The 19,668-nt window shown below is 46.7% G+C and overlaps 1 protein-coding gene and 1 pseudogene across 2 annotated transcripts in view; both read right to left on the bottom strand.

The window, feature by feature from the left end:
* Positions 1 to 2,065: 2,065 nt before the first annotated feature.
* LOC101158201 lies at positions 2,066 to 5,068 on the bottom strand (annotated as a pseudogene).
* A 3,855-nt stretch (positions 5,069 to 8,923) lies between these two features.
* The window catches only part of kremen1 (kringle containing transmembrane protein 1), a 49,764-nt gene continuing 39,019 nt past the window's right edge, over positions 8,924 to 19,668 (bottom strand). The window contains exons 4-9 of one of the 2 annotated variants that reach the window (XM_011478745.3): positions 17,899 to 18,023; positions 16,988 to 17,141; positions 14,404 to 14,736; positions 11,994 to 12,206; positions 11,591 to 11,675; positions 8,924 to 10,304 (exon numbers count right to left, since the gene is read on the bottom strand). In XM_011478745.3, the coding sequence (XP_011477047.2) occupies positions 10,145 to 10,304; positions 11,591 to 11,675; positions 11,994 to 12,206; positions 14,404 to 14,736; positions 16,988 to 17,141; positions 17,899 to 18,023 (1,070 nt within the window). In that variant the 3' untranslated portion in view covers positions 8,924 to 10,144. The remainder of the gene's footprint in view (positions 10,305 to 11,590; positions 11,676 to 11,993; positions 12,207 to 14,403; positions 14,737 to 16,987; positions 17,142 to 17,898; positions 18,024 to 19,668) is intronic. The other variant, XM_011478746.3, reaches the window with a different exon arrangement.

Here is a 19,668-nt window from a genome sequence, read left to right as displayed (position 1 = left end):
TCCCGAGGGGAGGAGAGTGAACAGAACTTGTTGGTGGGTGGGTGGGGTCCTTGATAATGGAGGCAGCTCTCCTGTGGACCCTGAGCTTGTAGATGCTCTGCAGCGAGGGCAGAGGGGTCCTGGTGATCTTGGACGCAGGCTTCACCGCTCTCTTTCAGAAAGACAGTGGTGATTATTGTGGACTTCAGGGAAGTCACAGCCCCCTCACCCCCTCCCATCCTGACAGACTCTCTCATCACCATAGTGGACTCGGTCCGTTTCCTCGGCACCACCATCACTCAGGACCTCAAGTGGGAGGTGTCCATCAGCTCTCTGCTCAAAAAGGCCCAGCAGAGGATGTACTTCCTGCAGCAGTTGAAGAAAGCCAGGCTGCTGGCCCAGATGATGGTGCCGTTCTACACGGCCATCATAGAATCCATCATCACCTGCTCCATCACCGTGTGGTACGCCGGAGCCACAACCAGGGACATAAACAGACTGCAGCGTAGTGTGCGCTCAGCTGAGAAGGTGATTGGCTGCAGGCTTCCATCTGTCCAGGACCCATATGTCTCCAGAACCCGAGGACGTGCAGGTTGGACAGCAGCCGACCCATCTCACCCTGGACATGGTCTACTTGATCTACTCCCTTTGGGCAGGAGGCTAAGGTCCATCAGGACCAGAACATCCTGACACAAGAACAGTTTCTTTTCCTCTGCATGAACTCATGAACACTTTTTAACTCCTCCCCCCTTAAACCTTTTCACCTGTATGTCCTGATACCAGTCCACTACCTCAGTTTGCACTGTTTGCACAATTCTTTTTCTATTATTGTTCTGATCATTGTCATTTTTTTTGCTTACTGTTGTTCATTTTTTCTATTCTTAAGTGTTTTATGTCGCACATTAGCACCGCAGCAAATTTCTATTCTGTGAAGCTGCTCTGTTCACTGAAAATGGCAATAAATACTCCTTGAATCCTTGAATCATCTGAGTGCTTCAGTTGTCACACCCACACTGTAATTGGGTTCCCCCAGGAGCAATGTATTTGCCTCGCCCTTGTTAAGGTCAGGGCAAATACATCATTATCCCTTGTGTTATCCAAGGCACGTAAACATTAACAAGACAGGTATTGGCTTAGTAAGGGTACTGTCTTGTGGGGTCCAGATGACCCCACTCCACTCCCATCGCTAACGTGCCTCAGAGGCACTGTAACCCTTATGCTATCCTAGGCACTTTAACGTTGGGAGTTGGGTCATCTAGACCCACTAGACAGTGCTCTGAACCTTTTTTCTTCAATGATTTGTGATCTTCACTGGTGTCCATGGATTACATGAAATCTTTCCACCTTTATCCACCTTTGTCATGGTAGGGAGAACACGTCAATGGAGGGGGGGGGGGGGGGGGGGTCATCTGGACCCTAAAAGATAGCACAAGGGCTATGACAGTGAAGTTCCGGGGGGTGGGAGGGTCGGGCAGGACTAAGGGTGATTCCTTTAAATCTTGAGAATACAGAAACGGCAAAGATCCAGTTTCCATGTCTGGAACAAAGGTTACCCGCTGTACTTTAAAAGTACTGTACCTGTAAAGGATGATGCTAGTCAGGTGGCTGTGCTGTAGCGGTGTCCCCTGTTAGACAGAGTCTCACATCCAGTCAACCCAACCTCCTGGAGGGACAGGATGGGAGTCTTCTAACAGGGGAGGTTGCCCCAAATGTCTGTGTTTGCAGTTGGCCAACAAAACATGATAAAAATCCCACTGGCAGAGATGAACATGAACTTGGAAGACAATCAAGCGTGCTCTGTGATTGGATGGAGGAGGACGGAGGGCCGTCCACACGGATACAGCCAAAGGATTCTGTCAGGTGGGTTTTCTCACTAACATGACGTTTTTAATGACGTCTGGTGTGCAACAGGGAAGTCTCTTCTAACAGAGCCTACAACTGCAAATAGTTGTGTTGTGTGGCGGTCTTTGATACGTAACAAACGCACATCTTTAACGGAGACAAGTGTTACTGATGCAACAGCGTGTTGGTTTGGAAATGTGAAGAATACAAAAAGAGATTTCTTTACTGTCTGCGACAAAGAAAGCATGTTTTGAATAGTTTATTAATGTAAATATATTTGCAAAAACAACAAAGAAGAACAGGAAGAGCAAAAAAAAAAGAAGCACTAGCTTCAGCACTCCATTCAAAACAATACCGTTGCTAAAAGTCACAAAGTGAAAAGATAACAAACACGTGCATGTCTGCCCTGGAGTCGCATGAGAAAAATAATCATTTTCAGCAGCTTTCCAGGAGTCCATCTCAGTTCTCCAAAAGTCGTAGGCAAACCCAAATAAGAGTATGAAGTAACTAACCTCCAGAGATGTGGGGGCCCAAATGCAGGAATCTGAGCTTGGTGGTAGAAACTGAAACATGGAGCTAGAAGGAGCTGCATTTCCAAGATGAATGCTGTATTTCTGAATGAAAATGAAACCTAAAATGTAATAACTGCCAAAAAAATACAAATAAGGAAAAAAGTGATCAAAGTTGACCATAAATAAAGCGAAAACAGCACAATAAGAAAAGATACGTTTGTGAAAAAAGCCAGAGCCGGGAATTGAACCAGCAAAGCCGTGCACCACACCTCATGTCACACCATGACGCTACCAACCAGGTTCAGCAGACAGGTCATGGAATAATATAATATATATAATATCTATTATATATTATATAATCCTGGAATATCTGGAAAAGTTCAAGGATTTGAAGGACCAAAAGTTATAGCTGGAAAAAGCTGAAAGAGCTGAACATTTGAATAGTTGAATGGTTGAAATTGATGAAAAAGCAGCAAAATATGATGGAAGATACAATAATATAGAAAGAAATAAAGAAAAAACAGAAAAAAATGGGCTGAATGCTTTATAGCATTATAGCTTTATAGCATTCAACCAATAAGTAAACCTAAACAGGTTTAGAACCTGTTTGTGGAGAAACACAAAGGGGTTAAAGTAGATGAACTGGTGATGCAGAACTGAAAACGACACACTTCAGTGCACTGAGGACTAAAAACAGAAATGGAGACCGCCGTGGATGAAGAACTTGAACCTGGAGGGACTGACAGAGAACACGACGAGCCAAACGAAAGCCCACAATCCTCACAGCAACAACATGACCACAACACAAAACATTATTCATGATTCCAGAGAGATTACAACAGTTCTGTTGTTTCATTCTAGAGGAATCATTTGATGAACTTTGATGAAGTGATGAAGAAAATCTTCCCGTTTCTCGTCATCATCAGATAAAGGGGAATGTGGGAAGAAACACGGATCCAAATAGGATGAAACAGAAGTTGTCGGTGGTTTTCATGACCAGGGAGTCCAATCAGGTCAATCAGTCGGACAGATCTGGAGTTTAGACGTTTTCGCTGCTCCACATTTCCCAGCACAGAAATACGGGAAAAGTTTCTCGGTGAACGTGTCTCTGTGAGTGTAGACGTCCGCCTTGTCTTCAGCATCGGAGAAGGTCACCTCCTCGCCGTCATAGTCCAGCTGGACTCTGATCCTCCGGAGAATCGTGGTCAGGGTGACAGTCTGACCATCACCGTTGGTGTATTTTCCCTCCCGGTGAACCAAACACCAGATCCCATATTTGGGTGAAGCAGAACACTCGTCCCTCCTGTTGACGGACTCTTTGGCCACGCCGATGTTCCAGTGGGGGTGGTCTCCCACCTCCACCTCCCAGCCGTGTCTGCCGGAGCTGAAGCCCTCGGAGCCGAAGACGTTGCTGTATTTCATGTGTCTCTCTGGATTGTCTGGAAGCTGCTGAGGAGTTTCTCCGTTTCTCACGCCGGTCAGATCACCAGAGAGATGGAGCCATCTGTTCGCGGTGTTTGGGTCCAGCAGGACCGGGCTGAAGTGGACCTTCTCCTTCATCTTCTCCCAGACTCTGAAGGACAGGTTGCCCACATGTTTGGCCACGTCTAGCAGAGCTCCTGAGGGCGGCTGAGGTTCTGGCAGCGAGCTCTGGACTCTGGCTCTGCTCTGAGCGGCTTTATAGCTGCTGAGGAAGGCCTCCTTGTCTTTCTGCAGCTCTGCTTCAACAGCACTGATACTTTCTGACAGAGAGGACATCTGCTCCTGGATCCTCTTCATCTCTCCCATCATGGTCTTCCTCTTCTGCTCCTCTTCCTCCCTCAGAGCTGCCACCCTGGACTCCTCTTCCTCCTCCAGGAACTGGTGGAGCTTGTTGAACTGGGCTCTGATCTGCGTCTCCGTGGACAGCAGCTGCTTCTCAAAGTGCCGCATCACACGTTGGAACGTCTCCTCCACTCGTCTGCATTGGTCCTTCCTGTCCGTCAGAGACTTCATGTCTGATTCCAGCTCCTCCTTCAGCGCTCGGACTGCTTCCTCCACAGGAACCACTGTGTGACTCTGGTGCTGAGAAAACTCACAGACGGGACACACAGCTCTCTGCTCGTCTTTGCAGAACAGTTTGGGTTCTTCTTGGTGTTTCTCACAGACCACCAGGACCTTCTGCTCTTCTGCCCCTGATGAGGATCCAGATTTCCGTCTTCCAGCAAACGAGTCAGCAAGTTCCTTCAGGCTAAAGTTCAGTTGCGTGTGCTTTTTAGAGGATTTCTTTTTGCAGATGGACAGTTTTTTCTCTGAGTTTGTTCCCAGAACGTCTTCAGGCAGCTCGAGCAGAAGTTGTGGTTGCAGCTCAGAGTTACGGGATCTCTGAAGGTTTCTGAACAGATGTGACAGCTCAGGAAAGATTCCAGAACAGCAGTTCCCTCGGCCATTTCTAACCAAAGTCACTTAGTCTCAGGACTCACCGGCTTCAGGCGGAAATTATTCAATAAATGTGGTCTTTTTCTAACAACGGTCTGATCCTCTCTAATGGCGCCAGAGTTCAGTCCATCAGTCGTTCTTTCAGCTTCTGCGGGTGTCATTTCCTCTCACAGGAAACCTGCAGCAACCAGTAGGCAGATCCGGTTGAAATGACAGAGCAGTGGATCTAACTAAAGTTCTCTCTGCAGACAGATGTTTGTTTCCATGGTAACCACTTCAACCTGGATCTGATTCAGGTTTAAAGCTCTTTATGGAATGAAACTATTTCAGTTCTTGGTCTGAACTGAGCAGATCTATCTGCTGCATCTCTGTCTTTAACATTTTTCATGTCATATCATGTCATATCCACCCCCCCCCTTTTTTTTTAATAGTTTCTATTTTTGTCCCTTGATTTGTTTCATTCCAGGTGGGCTGAGGCTTTTGGAGCCTCCCACTGATTTGAGCTCTTTACGCTTCTGGGTTCCCTCCTGCCGGCTGGCTGCTAACAGAAACCTGCAGAGAACTGGGGGCAGAGCTTCTGTTCCTTCACCTGCAGAGGGGTCGGGCCGTGTCGGGGGCCCAGGTATCTGGTCTGGATGCCACCTGGGGAGGTGTGCTGAGAACATTTGCCAGACTTTGGTCCTCTGCTGGATCATTCAGTCTGAATGCAAAAAGAAGTTGCTGGGACTCCACTGGTCAGTAGGGGGCGCCAGATGAATGAACAATTACAGCTTTTGTTTCCTGAATTGTTTGAAATGGTAACTTTTTAGTTTTAAATTTGACATCCATATGTCTTAGTAAGTAATATCAATGGTGTGATAGTTTGACAGTTATTTTCCCACAGCAGCAGCTTTATTCTCTGTTCTACTTCTTCTTGAGCTCTAAATGTCTCAGGTTGATGTTGGTTCTGCCTCTTCCATGGAGATCTTTTACAGATTTGCTCTCTGACTGCAGCGGGCTTTGTCCTCCGGCCTTCTCACCTTCCCTTCCTTTCAGTAACTGGATCCTGGCTCTTTTGTCCCATTGTTGTCCTAATTGACTGCTGGACTTGGGTTCAGGAGGATCCTCTTTCTCTGCTGTGGAAGGGCTGACCACAGGGACAAGTTGGACCTTTTCAAAGAAGCTCCCCTCTGATTCTGCAGCAAACAACACAGAAGAATCCCCGGGACGATCCCTCGGGTCGCCTCTAGAGGGCGACACAGGACGGTTTAGGCAAGGCAAGGCAAGTTTATTTGTAGAGCACAATTCGCACACAAAGTAATTCAAGGTGCTTCACAAAACAGAAAAATGAATTAAAATCACAATATATCATAGAAATAATCAACGTAAAATTTACCTTAAAAGAAAAGAAAAAATGTGAAAATTGATTTAAAATAAAGGAAGGAAAGGAAAGAAAAGTGCAGATAGGACCTTTCAGTCATATACACGGCTAAACAGAAATGTTTTAAGTCTAGATTTGAACATGAACACAGAAGAGGCCTGTCTTACGACTTCAGGGAGGCTGTTCCATTTTAGCTGCAGAATATTGAAACGCTGATTCCCCTTGTTTAGTTCTGACTCTGGGAATCAACAGGAGGCCGGCCCCTGAGGTCCTCAGAGTACGAGATGGTTCATATGGCACTAACATGTCAGAGATGTACTTTGGTGCTCGGCCATGGAGAGACTTGTACACAAGCAGAGCTGCTTTGAAGTCTATTCTTTGAGGTACAGGGAGCCAGTGCAAAGACCTGAGCACAGGACTAATGTGATCATACTTCCTGGTTCTGGTCAGGACTCGAGCAGCAGCATTCTGGATGTACTGAAGCTGTTTTACAGCTCGTTTGGAGAGGCCGGTGAGCAGGCCGTTACAGTAGTCTAACCTGCTGGAGACAAATGCATGGATAAGTATCTCCAGGTCTGGCTTTGACACTATGTTTTTGATTTTGGCAATGTTTTTCAGGTGGTAAAATGCCGCTGATGTTACTGACTGGATATGGCTGATAAAGTTCAGGTCAGAGTCCATGATTACCCCTAGATTTCTGACTTGATTTGAGGGTTTAAGAGACAGAGAATGAAGGTAGCTGCTGACACTTTCTCTTTGTTTCTGTGGGCCAAAAATAATAACTTCGGTCTTGTTTGAGTTTAGCTGGAGAAAGTTGTTCTGCATCCACGCGCTGATCTGTTGGAGGCAGTGGCTGAGTGAATCCACTGGCCCATATTCACCTGCTGTCAGTGACACATAGATCTGAGTATCATCTGCATAGTTGTGATAAGATATGTTATTACTGCGTATTAACTGCCCTAGTGGCAGCATGTAGAGGTTGAACAGAAGGGGTCCCAGGATCGATCCCTGGGGCACACCACAATTCAAGCCCATGTAGTCTGAGACACAACTCCCAATTTCAACAAAATATTTCCTGTCTTCCAGATAAGACTTGAGCCAACTTAGGGCAGATCCAGAGATGCCAACCCAGTCTTGGAGTCTGTGCAAAAGGATCCCATGATCAACAGTATCAAAGGCAGCACTCAGGTCTAGCAGGATTAAGACAGTGACTTTGCCATCATCAGTGTTCAGGCGGATGTCGTTGGTTACCTTGATAAGAGCAGTTTCTGTGCTATGATGGGGTCTAAAACCTGACTGGAAAACATCAAACGAATTGTTTAATAAGAGAAAATCAGTGAGCTGTTGGTAGACAACTTTTTCAAGGACTTTTCCTAAAAATGGCAGATTAGAGATAGGTCTGTAATTATTCAGTACAGTGGGATCAAGACCGCTTTTCTTCAGGAGCGGTTTAATGACTGCAGTTTTTAAAGCCTCTGGAAATATTCCAGATTGAAGAGACATGTTAACTATTTGAGTAATTGATGGCAACACACTGTTCAGGACAGACTTTAGAAATCTAGTGGGTAACACATCAAGGCAGCATGTAGACGAGCTCAGACGGGTGATGGTCTCTTGGACAGTTTGGTCAGTGACAGGTATAAAGTGAGTCAGCTTAGAGTGAGTAGGTGGCCGTTCGATAGTTATATTGTTGTGGAGTTGATAGCTTTTTTAATGCCCTGAACCTTGTCATTAAAAAATACAGCAAACTCATTACATTTGGGTGTGCAAACCAGTTCTATTGGTAGCTGGGTTGGAGGGTTAGTTAATCTGTTTACTGTTGTGAACAGGACACGAGAGTTGCTGCTGCAACTTCCAATTATTTCAGAGAAATACCTTTCCCTTGTTCTGCATAAGATCTGGTTGTAAGCGTACAACTCCCCCTTATACATTTCATAATGAACCTGGAGTTTTGACTTGCACCACTTTCGCTCAGCTCTGCGGCACTGTTGTTTCTGTGCCCTGACTAGATCATCGTTCCTCCAGGGAGCTTTCTGTCTATGTTTTCTCAATTTAACCTTCATAGGGGCAATGGCATCCAGAACATTCAAGATGCTAGTTTAAAAGGTCCTTTCTGTCCTGAAACTTGAAAGGTCCACTCTGATCGCCTTCTGCTCCATCTTCAAAGTATTCTCAGTGGTCTTTTAATTATGATTATGCCAATTAACCCCGCCCACTTCACCTCCTCGTTGCTGAGAGCTCTCTGTTTACACACCAGCAGAGACTCACACACTCCAGCAGAGTCACACAAACACCGGCAGAGAGTCACACACACCTGCAGAGACTCACACACTCCAGCAGAGACTCACACACACACCGGCAGAGACTCACACACACACACACACACACACCAGCAGAGACTCACACACACACACACACACACACCAGCAGAGACTCACACACACACACAGAGGCTGGTTCCAGATGGAGGAGCAGCTTTTAGGAGTTAACGTTCTCCTGCTAAAGTTGGGAGCCTCCCAGCGTTTTGCACACATCCTCCCATGTTTGTTTTCTGCTGTAAAGCTGCGCTCCTGCTGTTCTCCTCAAATCTGCAGGTTGCATGCTTGACCTCATCCCGGGAGGAGAGGCGAACGGAGGGGGGGGAGATGAGTTGCACATGCTCCCCCAAGTCCTCCCAACAATCTGGGACTCATTGCACCGACAGGAAGAACAAAGTCCCAACATGCAGGCGTCCGTTTAAGCTTTTGGTTTGTTTTTGGACTGGAAAAGGTTCAAATGACCTGAAGGAAAATCCACCAAACCAGACGCCGACTTAAGAAACATGCATACAGTGTTTATTCTGCAACCAGGACACTTTAAATAAAACTACAGATACTTCACGTATACAAAAGATAGATTATATTCCATTCACTTACAAAATAAGAATAATTTACTGTATAAATTAAACTTTTGACTATCCTGCTATTTACAGCTCCTCCAAAACAAGTTTTGGTTTGTTTTCCTGTCATTGTGCATTTGGGGGACTTTCACGATGATCTGGGGAAAAGCGCGTTCTCTCCTGGGAATGTTCCGACTGGCGAGCGCACAGAGCAGAAAACGGCGGTTTGCATAGTTCAAAGGGCAATGCAAACACTGGATCCGCAGTGTCAGCTTTGGTTAGCCCCCGTTTGGTCTGAGCGCGCTCAGAGAGCCTCCTCTGTCTGAAGTGCTGATGCGTTTGTGTTCTGCTTTCACGCTGAATCAGGAAGTGGCGGCGTCGTTAAGTGCAGGTTAGGTGTGTAACCTGTCAGGGAGGAAACACGGCGGCGTTGAGCTCTCAGCAGCGTAGGAGGCGGCGTCCTCCGGAGCATGTGTTAGACATTTGAGTGACATGTAAAAAGTCAGACGAGCTCTTGGAGCTTCATAAATATCAGTTCCAGACAGAATTTTTTTACAAATATTGACACCAGTTTGGACCTTTGGTCTCCTGAAAACAGAAAAGATTTGTGTGAACAATATGTTCAGTAAAAGACCACAGGAACCTGCCGGCCCCCACCAGAGAAGATAGCAGGGTGATTTTACATGGGGAGGGGGGCAGGCTCTCCATATCTGAGATCTTCATGGAGGAAGACGAGGTCCTTAAGGCACTTGAACTGGACGATCTTCAACCCCCCGGCGGTGAAGAAAAAAGATCTCAGATCTCCACAGACATGCATGTGCCCCCCCCCCCCCCCCCACACACACACACGACAGCGTGGTGGTGGTGGTGGTGGGGGCATCCTTTGGCTGAAGTGCTGTGATGTAATTTTGTCCTGCCCCCCCCCCATCAGGAAACAGGAAACAGATTCAGTCTTGGCGGGTGGAGGTACTACTGGACCGGTCTGCTCGTCATGTTCCCACAGTTTGCTGCAGACCCCCCCTGCTGCAGTCCTCACCCCTCCTCTTTGGTGCGAGTATTGGGGGGCAGTCTGAAGCCCCCCGCTGCAGTCGCTCTGGCAGACGGTGGCGTCACACAGTGTTCTTGCCAGGTGGGGGTGTCGGGGTGGCGGCACCGCTAGTTGCCCACCAGGGGGCTGAGGTCTCCATGGTGATTCTTCAGCTTCTTCTTGAAGAGGGAGATGGTGGATGGTCGGTACAGGATGATCCACGGCTCAGAGGATACCGGGCCCGGGCCGCAGCCGTCAGAACCGCTGACAGTCGGGATGGTTGGGGACCTGAGAGGAGAAACGACAACGTGAGGAATAGGGGAGGAGAGGAGCAGGACAGGAGAAGGAGGAGGAGGAGAGGAGGAGGAGGAGGAGAGGAGGAGAGGTCTGAGGAAAAAGCAGCTGAACTTTAGACAAAAACTGCGTTTCACAGATCAAAACCATGAAATGTTTTGAAGTCCGTTTCCAGATCATCTAGGTTCATGTGAAGATGCTAACGTCGTAGTAAAGATCGTCAAAAATCATGTGACCCAGAAACCATCAGAGACGCCACCGCTCTCAGTTTCAGAACCGAACCGTGATTTACGCCGCTGAACCGAATGCAGGGAAAGTCTGTTTATGTTGGACTGCACTGACACGTGTAACACGCCCTCTAGTGGCTGTGAGCTGAAACGCCTCTGATTCCTTCAATTCTACAGAGGATTCCATCCAGAAGTCTGACTGGTGAAAAAAGTACTGAATCCGGCAACCAAATTTGGGTTTGACAGAGAAGTTTGGGCAACATGGAAATGAAATAAACCAACAAACTGATCTGATGTTTCTTAAGCAGCGTTCACACTGAACGGGGTTTGGGCCTAAAGCAGATTGACCCGCGTCAGGTCAAAAGGAGGTCGCGCGGCGTGATTTGATCGTCGTGTGCAGTGTGGCGATCTTTCAAGCAGCATAAAAGTTGGATGAGATCAAATAATTGCAGCTTAAATCTCGCTCTGGAGGAGCAGCAGAGATCAGACTGTTGGTGGATTTTATAAGAAGTATTGATCCCATGACCAAACTTTCAAACAGTGTGAGATTTAAGAATATCTACCAATCACTGGCTTCCTTGGCTTCTTTACTAAATAATAGACTAGGTTGGGGTCAGAATCCTCTGTTCTCGTTCCACAGTCACTCCGTGTTCAGGTGAGGTCGGTTCTAAAGATGCAGAACATCCAGAGAGGTTCCCAGCAGCTGCAGCAGAAAGAGACTTCAGGAAGTAATTGATGTTCTGTGAGAGAAGCAGAACTCCGGTTTGGGTGGATGATGACTTCTACAGATGTCAGGAACGCTGAGCTGGAACATCATGAAACGGGCCGGTCTCTTCCTGCTGCCCAGATTGCATTTTTGTTTGCATCTAAACCTCATTTTTTATTCCTCCTCGGCTCGCTGCTTCTCAGTCTGACATCATTTTTACTCAGAAAAGATCCGAAAAGAGCAGCTGTATTTTTGCGGGAAGGGTTCGTCGGTTTTGCTTCCATCCCTCACCGGCATGAAGGGATGAGGGATGGAAGAAGGCGGAGCGCCAGCATCCTCATACTCACTTGACTGAGACGTGCAGGAGCAGCTTGGCGACCATGGCGAGGACGGTGAGGATGAGGAGCGCTGCCAGAGCGTAGATGGTCCACACTGCAAACAGGAGCAACACGGAAGCATCAGAGAAGCCGTCGCAGCCAAAACACCAAACGGGAGAGGCCGGCCGAAGCTCTGAGCGGCGTGGCGCACCTGTGAGAGCAGCTCAGCCAGGAAGTTGTCAGTAAACAGTGACAGATTATTGGTGCACATCTGCTGCGCTGTGCTTGTGAAATCGCTGATCGCTCTTTTAAATCAAGCATGAAGGGATTTGAATGAGGAATGTTTGCAGAGAGAGGCTGCGGCACATGTGCTGAAAAGATGCTGCAGGGAAAACATTTGAACGGCTGCAGTGCATTGTGGGTGTTAACATACTAGTGGTCTCGCCGGGTCCAGCCCACTGACCTGGCATGTTGTGCTCCGGTTTTCCGGGGCTGGACGTGATGAAGAGGATCTGGGTGGAATGCCCGTTGGACGTGCCGTTGGATCTCTCCGTGATGCCGGCCGGCGCCGGCTTCGCCGTGCTCCGAACGTCCCCCTTCACGCCGTCATGGCCTTCTATTGTTCCAGTCTCCTGGTTTCGGAGCGCTGCAGAAACAGGAGCGGAAATCGCAGTTACCGTCCCGGCGGGATCCCTCCTGAAGTTGTGCTCCCCTGACCTGCCTGCCGCTCCATCGGTGCAGTTTGGTTTCGTTGGACAGCATCTCTAACATAAACTGACCAATCGGATGTCTCAATAAAAGTAGGGGGAGCATGCTTGATTGACAGATTACATTTAGCCTGCTTTTAAGTAGTAGGGGTGTGGTCTTCCAACAAGCTCACTCCTCATTGGTGAGTGGTTGCCATAGAGACGTTGACTCAGACAGACTTGCACCAATCACTGCTTGCTGACGGCGTCTGGAGCTGAAAGGAATTTTCTATGGACGACGTCACGCTCAGTCCAGGTCTGCGATACAGACGGTGGCTGTCAGGCAGACGTTCCTGCAGCTTCACAGAGATCCATCATCTGATTTAAACAAATCCAAAAACACCTGGAGGACTTTTACATGTCCTGAAGAAATCTGACCTCCATCACCTCAGGGGCTCAAGAGCGAAGAGAGACTGGGAGTAAATCCGACTATGTGAAGTTTGGGATGATTCATGATCCTAAATAGACCATCAACCTCACTTCATGAAATAAAAAGTGGTTCCATTTTTTTAACCCTTGTTCTATCCTAGGCACGTTAACATTGGGAGAGGGGTCATCTAGACCCACTAGACAGTGCTCTGAACCTTTTTTCTTCAATGATTTGTGATCTTCACTGGTGTCCATGGATTACATGAAATCTTTCCACCTTTATCCACCTTTGTCATGGTAGGGAGAACACCTCAATGGAAGGGGGGGTCATTTGGACCCCATAGGATAGCACAAGGATATCTTTTAGCCTGATGATGCATCAAACGTGAGGAAGGCAGCAAGGACTGACTAAGCTGTCAGTTGGTGAAGACGTGAGCGTTAATCCAGCTGCTGCTTTCCTTCTTGAACAGATTCATTATTCATTTTCTCCATCTGGAGCTGCAGCAGATGCGTCATTCCTCATTTCATCCTCTTAGTGAAAGAGTCTTAGTGACATCCTAAACAAAAGATGCACAGCGTTTCATCATTTTTAGAACTTTTCTCTCTTTTGTTTTTGCACAAACCATCCTTTTCAGACACAATCATCACTTGAACAAACTCTTTATGCATCAAAGCTTCATAGACTGAAGATGAAAACAGCATTAACGGAGACAAATAAGTAAAAAGGCAGCGTCACACAGCCATACCTACAAACTGCACAGGTGAAAAATCAGTCACATGTGGGGAAAAGTATTAGTCTGTACATGAAATCTTCAGAGATGGACGACGAATGGACCACGTTAAAACCACGGAAGAAGTACAAATAAACCACGAAAAGAACACGTAAATCAGTGTGAAAGCTAAATCCAGCCAAAAACTTGTGAGTAATTGTGTAATTTAACGTAATGTGGGCGCCGTATACGTGATATAAAAGTTCTACATCGGTGGTTCATGCGTGAAAAGTCTGTCAGACATGCATGGAATCACGCACAGTTGCAAAAGATTTATGTAATGATTGCGTATTAACTGCATAATTCTTAAGCAACCAAAACTTCTGAACAGATCAAAACCGAATTCACGTAAAGACCCGTCAGCCAAAACCCTCGACGGACATCTGCTCACACTGACAAATGGCAAACGCATGAATTACGTATACCACACATGTATCACAAGGAAGGAAATACGTACGTAGCTTATGCCTTAAAGAAAAAAACCTCTCAGACCTCGCCATTGCAGCGCCAAAACACCCAACTGGAGGTGCAGTTCACCAGGTGACCACAAGGGGGGCTTGTTATGATGTACACGCAAGTCCATCCATCTATTTCCTGAACCTGCTGAATCCCTTTTGGGCTCACAGGGTCGCTGGAGCCTATCTTAGCTACTGTTGGGGGAAGGTGGGGTTCGCCCCAGAGGTCGCAGGGCAACAAACAAGCCGTCCTTGTTGGAAAAAGTAGCTTTTATAAATAAAAACTGACTGAGTCTTTTTAAAATTAGAAACAAATGCAGGCGTGTCCTTTGATTGTCAGGTGACCTTCGTACCTTTAGTACTACAACATCTTTAATATGCCACTGTTAATCCCATCTAGTTGCTCGCTTGGGTTGAGTTCAGAACCAACAAAGGTTGATCCGCCGATCTTTATTGCCCGTGTAAATGTAACACAAGTCCAACGCTTCATAGGGAAGGCCTACCTTGGTAGAGCAGTGCAAAGCCCTGCGCCTGGTTGGTGCGGTCCGAGTAGAAGTACAGAATGACGAAATCGCCGGTGATGTTCACCAGCTCCCGTGGGGGGCTGCGCCAGTCGAAGCGAGCCATCACCTGGTTGGTGTAACCGTCCAAAAGCTCCACCATGTCCGCCTGGTCGGAGATGTCAAAAAAGGTGAAGTTGAAGAGGATGGCGAAGGATCCGGGTGCCTGGATGGTCCAGTAGCACACACGACTCGCACTGTATTTGTCGGGGAAGTCGGGGGAGTAAATGACTCCAGATGGGGAGGTGTAGTTCCCGCCGCAGGCGCCCACTCGAGCTGAAAGCAGAAACATTCTCTGACACTTCTGCTTTACATCAGGGTTTGAACAAGGTCAAAAAGGGTTTCCTTTGCTTAGAATCCTTCCTTCTCATTAAAGCAGTGACTCAAACAAGGCTCAGGACTTCAATAACAGAGAAATATGTCAGCAAATGTCTGTCCGATTGACCCTTCAACCCCTGGGTCGTAGCTCCAGTCTTTACATTCTTTTCACCACCGTGAGTCAGAACGGTGGTTTAGGGGATGCGGTACCTCAAAGAGCGTGTTATTTAGGTGTCATATCTCTGGTGTTAAAAGGTTAATATGTAAGAATTGTCTGGAACAGACTGATCTACGAGGAGAGATCATAAACCTTCAGAACCGAGATCCCCTGCAGGGAAGACAGCAGTAAAATCTTCCCAAACCACCGGACCACGGACCGGCACCACTCAGTGGGTCTGTTGGTACCGGTGTGACCGGGAAAACTCTTATCTTATTTTATAATAGCACAAAATCTGCTCACGTGTTAGCATACCTCTAACAAACTGCTGCATTATACTCCAAGTCATATGGAAGCATTTCTGTTGCTCAATTAAAAATAAAGGTCAAAACCGGCTTAATTATGTCACAGAATGAGCGGCGTTTAAGTGGAAATTTCGGAGGATTGATCTTTAATTTAATTTTTGAGTCACATGATGCAGTTCCATTGTGAAAATGAAAAAGCATTTCTGTTGATTCATTTTATTGTCAAATTAGATATTTTTAATTAAATTTTGCTACACATTTAGCAGAGAACTTTTTGAAAAGGAACTGTCAAATTCCATTTTATTTATCATTTTAATTAAGTAACAGAATGAGCGGTGTTGAAGAAGAAAATGAAAAAGCATTTTGGAGGATTGATTTTTGATTTTATTTTTTAATCAACAAACGCAGCTTTAATTTGAAAATGAAAAAGCATTTCTGGTTTTGTTTATTTTTAAGGATGCAACAGAAATGCTTCCATAAAGTCATAGCCCCACCGTCGTCTTTTTACCTCCATATATTCCAAAGGCTACTGTCCCCCTCCCCTTCTGTACAATCTCCTGCTAGAGAGGTGGGGGCCATCATCCTAAAATAATTTTGTTACACCAACCCATCCTATTGTTTATTGTCCTTTTTGGTGTTAACTTTTATTTGTATAATTACAACAATATTTGTTTCTAACTTGTGATGTGATGATTACAAGGTATCGATGGCTTAGGAGAGATACTTTTTTCCGTTTGGTTACACTCATACAGTGTATTGTTTACTGTTTGTTTCTTCCCAGACATAAAGGGAGGCTGTTCTGCAGGAGTTAACACTGTGTCACGCCAAATAATTAACCAGCACAACGCAGAAAGCGACCGCTTACACCAGGTCACACAGAACATCAGTAAAAACGTCCATGGTTGGTTGAATGCTATAAAATATCCATTCATTGTTTTCCTCTCTCTTTATTCTAGTTTCTTTCTCCATTTTTGCCGCTTAACGCTTAACAATTTTTCATCTATTTCAACCATTCAACTATTCAAATGTTCAGCTCTTTCAGCTTTTTCCAGCTGTGACTTTTGCTCCTTCAAATCCTTGAACTTTTCCAGATTTTCAAGGATTTTTGCCTCCATTGAAATAAATGGAGGCAAAATTTTCTGTCATTTTTTACAAACATATCTATTTTGTTATTGTGCTGTTTTCACTTTATTTATGGTCAACTTTTATCATATAAAAAGTCATTGCAGATCATTTCTTTTTTTCTTTCTTTTTTATTTTTTGCCAAGTATTCCCCTTTAAGTTTCATTTTTATTCAGCGATATAACATCCAACCCTGCATTTTCTTCCGGAAATGCAGCTCCTTCTAGTATATTTTTGTATTTTTTATCGGATTCTGAAAAAATGTATTTTCCAGAACAGGAGGCCGAGCTGGAGCAGGGACGTGTTTTAGGGACGCCACAGGTAGGACGGTTTGGAGCGGGACGGATGAAAGACGTGATGACCGAGAAGATGCAGACGGATGGTCTCTGAAGTGAAGCTGAGAGGAAAGTCACTGAGGTTTCAGCGCGGCGTGGTCGTGCTTACGCCGACGGTTTCTGCTTTAAGCAACACCATTGTTAGTAGGACCGGCTCCTTATTTGGGGGATTTCCGAGGCCCCTTTCTTGAAACTTGATTTCACAATCGTAAAACTTTTGCCCCACTTGTTTGGTCACATCAGGGTACACGAATCAAACAGACCCAACGTCAACAGCAGTAAGAGCTCACTGTCGAAGACGATGACCCAGCCGTCCCCCCCGCACGGCTGCGTATGGTCCCCGAAGCAGACGTGGTTACAGTCCATGCCGGCCGACTCGCCGTGGTCCTGCAGCTCCACCTCGTTTCCACAAAAACAGGCGTATCCGGACTCCATCCCAGCGAGCTGCAACACAGAAGGGCCGTTTGAGAAACCTGATTACAAACGTCGGACTGCAGCGTGACCTTCCGCCTCCGTCTGCACTGACGGTGCAGAAAAGCCGCCCGTCCTCCTCAGATTCTAGTGTCGGAGCAGAACAGCAGAGAAAGGCTCACACACTCTCTTGACCTGACCGACACTGAACGCTTGTCCTCAAAAGAGCTATTGTTGTTGGTAGAAAGGGGCATCATTGTTCCGATTTCAGGCCCTGCATGACTTCAGGGAAACGGCGACAGCGCATCACTTCCCCCTCTGCGTCCTGTGTCTGGTCACAGGAACCCACACAGCGTCCAAAACCACGTTTCGTGCTGCATTTTTGTCACCGTGGAGTCACGCAAACACGTCATCTGGACTGCTGAATTAAAGAGTCACACGGGATCAGGACTTCTGAGCATGTGCAGTGAGGGCAGGGCAGCTGCCAGTCCGCCTGCTGCCCAACGAGGGGGGTGTCGGGGCCAGTCAGAGCGGCCGGAGCGAATCCGCGGAGACAGAAAACGAGCACCTGGCCGTCTGCGACAAAGTCAGAGAGGAGAAAAAAGGCCTTCAGAGGCGGTGATGCCCCTTCATCTCCAGCTGTCAGCCCCGATGGTCTGACATCTGCTGCTTTCGCCTCTACCTGAAATTTAACGGCTGCAGAAAACGAGCGTCAAAAAGAACGCCAGACGCCCGTCGCTGTGACAGAATCCAGGAAACGTCAGGAGCAGATTTCTGGTTCGAAGCTCACCCTGTATCTCTGCTTCCGGCAGAAGCTGATGCAGTTCTGAATGGTGAGCTTGTTGGAGATCTCGTTGGCGCCGGAGAGCGTGGGTGGGTTACCGCTGTCTTTGAAGCAGCCCAGGTTGCCCGGCACTGGAGACACCAGAGGAGATGACAAAAAAAGAAAAGACAAAAGTTAGTTATGAAGTTTTAGGATGAATTATCCCGAACAGAGGCGCTTTATCCGGACGTTGGACTAATGTTCTCATCAAAAGCTGCAAGGACAGAGGCACTGCAGGTGGACACGAAACCCCACTTTTCCATATCACTCCTTTTTCCATGAACATGAAAGATTTGCCCAACAATCCCAGCTATAGGCTGTAGACCCAAATGCCCTAACCGGTGGATAACGGCTGTCTGTGGGGCAAAAATGGTTAAACCTGTAAATATCAAGGTGGTAGTCCGCTGCGTGAACCCGTAGGGAGAAAAGGGAGTAGGTGAGACGCAGGCGTACAGCTTTCTGCAGATCCCATTAGTGCTGTGGCCGTGACAAATGCGTGTTCTTTGCGTGCAGACGACCGTTATGCTACGCACACTACGCTGCCCTCGGCAACGCAAGCGACCACTTCCAAAGCAAAAGTCTACATAAACGCCTGCGTTCAAAACTCTCACGTTTCTCACCACCACAAAGGTCTATAACCCTTGTGGTATTCTATGGGGTCAAGATGACCCGCCCTTACATTGAGGTGTTCTCCCTACCATGACAAAGGTGGATAAAGGTAGAAAGATTTCATGTAATCCATGGACACCAGTGAAGATCACAAATCATTGAAGAAAAAAGGTTCAGAGCACTGTCTAGTGGGTCTAGATGACCCCTCTCCCAATGTTAAAGTGCTTAAGATAGCACAAGTGGTCATAAATCCCAAACTAAACTCTGTTTTTAGCCTCCATCTGCCAAAAGGGAAACGTCCAATTAGAAATGACTGTCTGTGAACGCACCGTCCTCCAGGGCTGAAGAAACCACATTGGGTTTGTTCATTAGAAAGCACAGAGGTGGGTTCAAACACCTGGATTTGAACCAGCAACCTCACTCACACAGTAAGGCAGGCGGGTGCCACTTCCAAGAGGTGTCATGAAAAGCACAGAGAAATGCATTGTGGGAGTCTGCATACAGATTAGAGGCAGGAAAGCTCTTCCTCCACTTTGCTCTGAAAAGAGGATTGCAGGCTGCAGCCTGATCTCTTCCTCCCGCCGTCGTCTGACAGGCCAGCAGGTGGGTTTGCATCCCTTCATGGCAGCAGAGAGAAGGTGGAGAGCCATCTACATTCCTGCATGCACAGCCCCCCACCACCACCACCAATAAAGCATTTAGAATTGCATGAAAAGTCAGAACAAAGCGTCTGGAAACACATCTGTGTCGCAGGCGCAACAAGTACAGTAGAGGAGAAAACACAAACACATTCGGACGACTTCAAAGCTGTTGATGGAATCTGGTTTTACAAGCCAGAGGGGGGAAATGAAGAAAAACACGCGGTGCATGAATGCAGCACTTAGCTGGGAGCAGACCCCTCTGCAGATGAGTCAATAACGGCTTTATGCTGTGCAGCTCCACACTCACAACAGCACAAGTAGTTTAAAAGTAGTTTTAAAAATGTGGTTTAAAAAAAACATAAAAATGAAGGTTATTGGACCAATTTCTGAGAAAAGAGATGTTATTCAATCAATTTTTATCTTTTTAAAAACTTCTAAATAAACATTTACTGTTAGGGAAGCGCAAAACTAAATATTTTAACCTAAG

The sequence above is a fragment of the Oryzias latipes genome, chromosome 9, assembly GCF_002234675.1.
Source record: "Oryzias latipes chromosome 9, ASM223467v1".
Taxonomy (NCBI): Eukaryota; Metazoa; Chordata; class Actinopteri; order Beloniformes; family Adrianichthyidae; genus Oryzias; species Oryzias latipes.
This window is presented reverse-complemented; position numbering and strand designations above follow the sequence as displayed.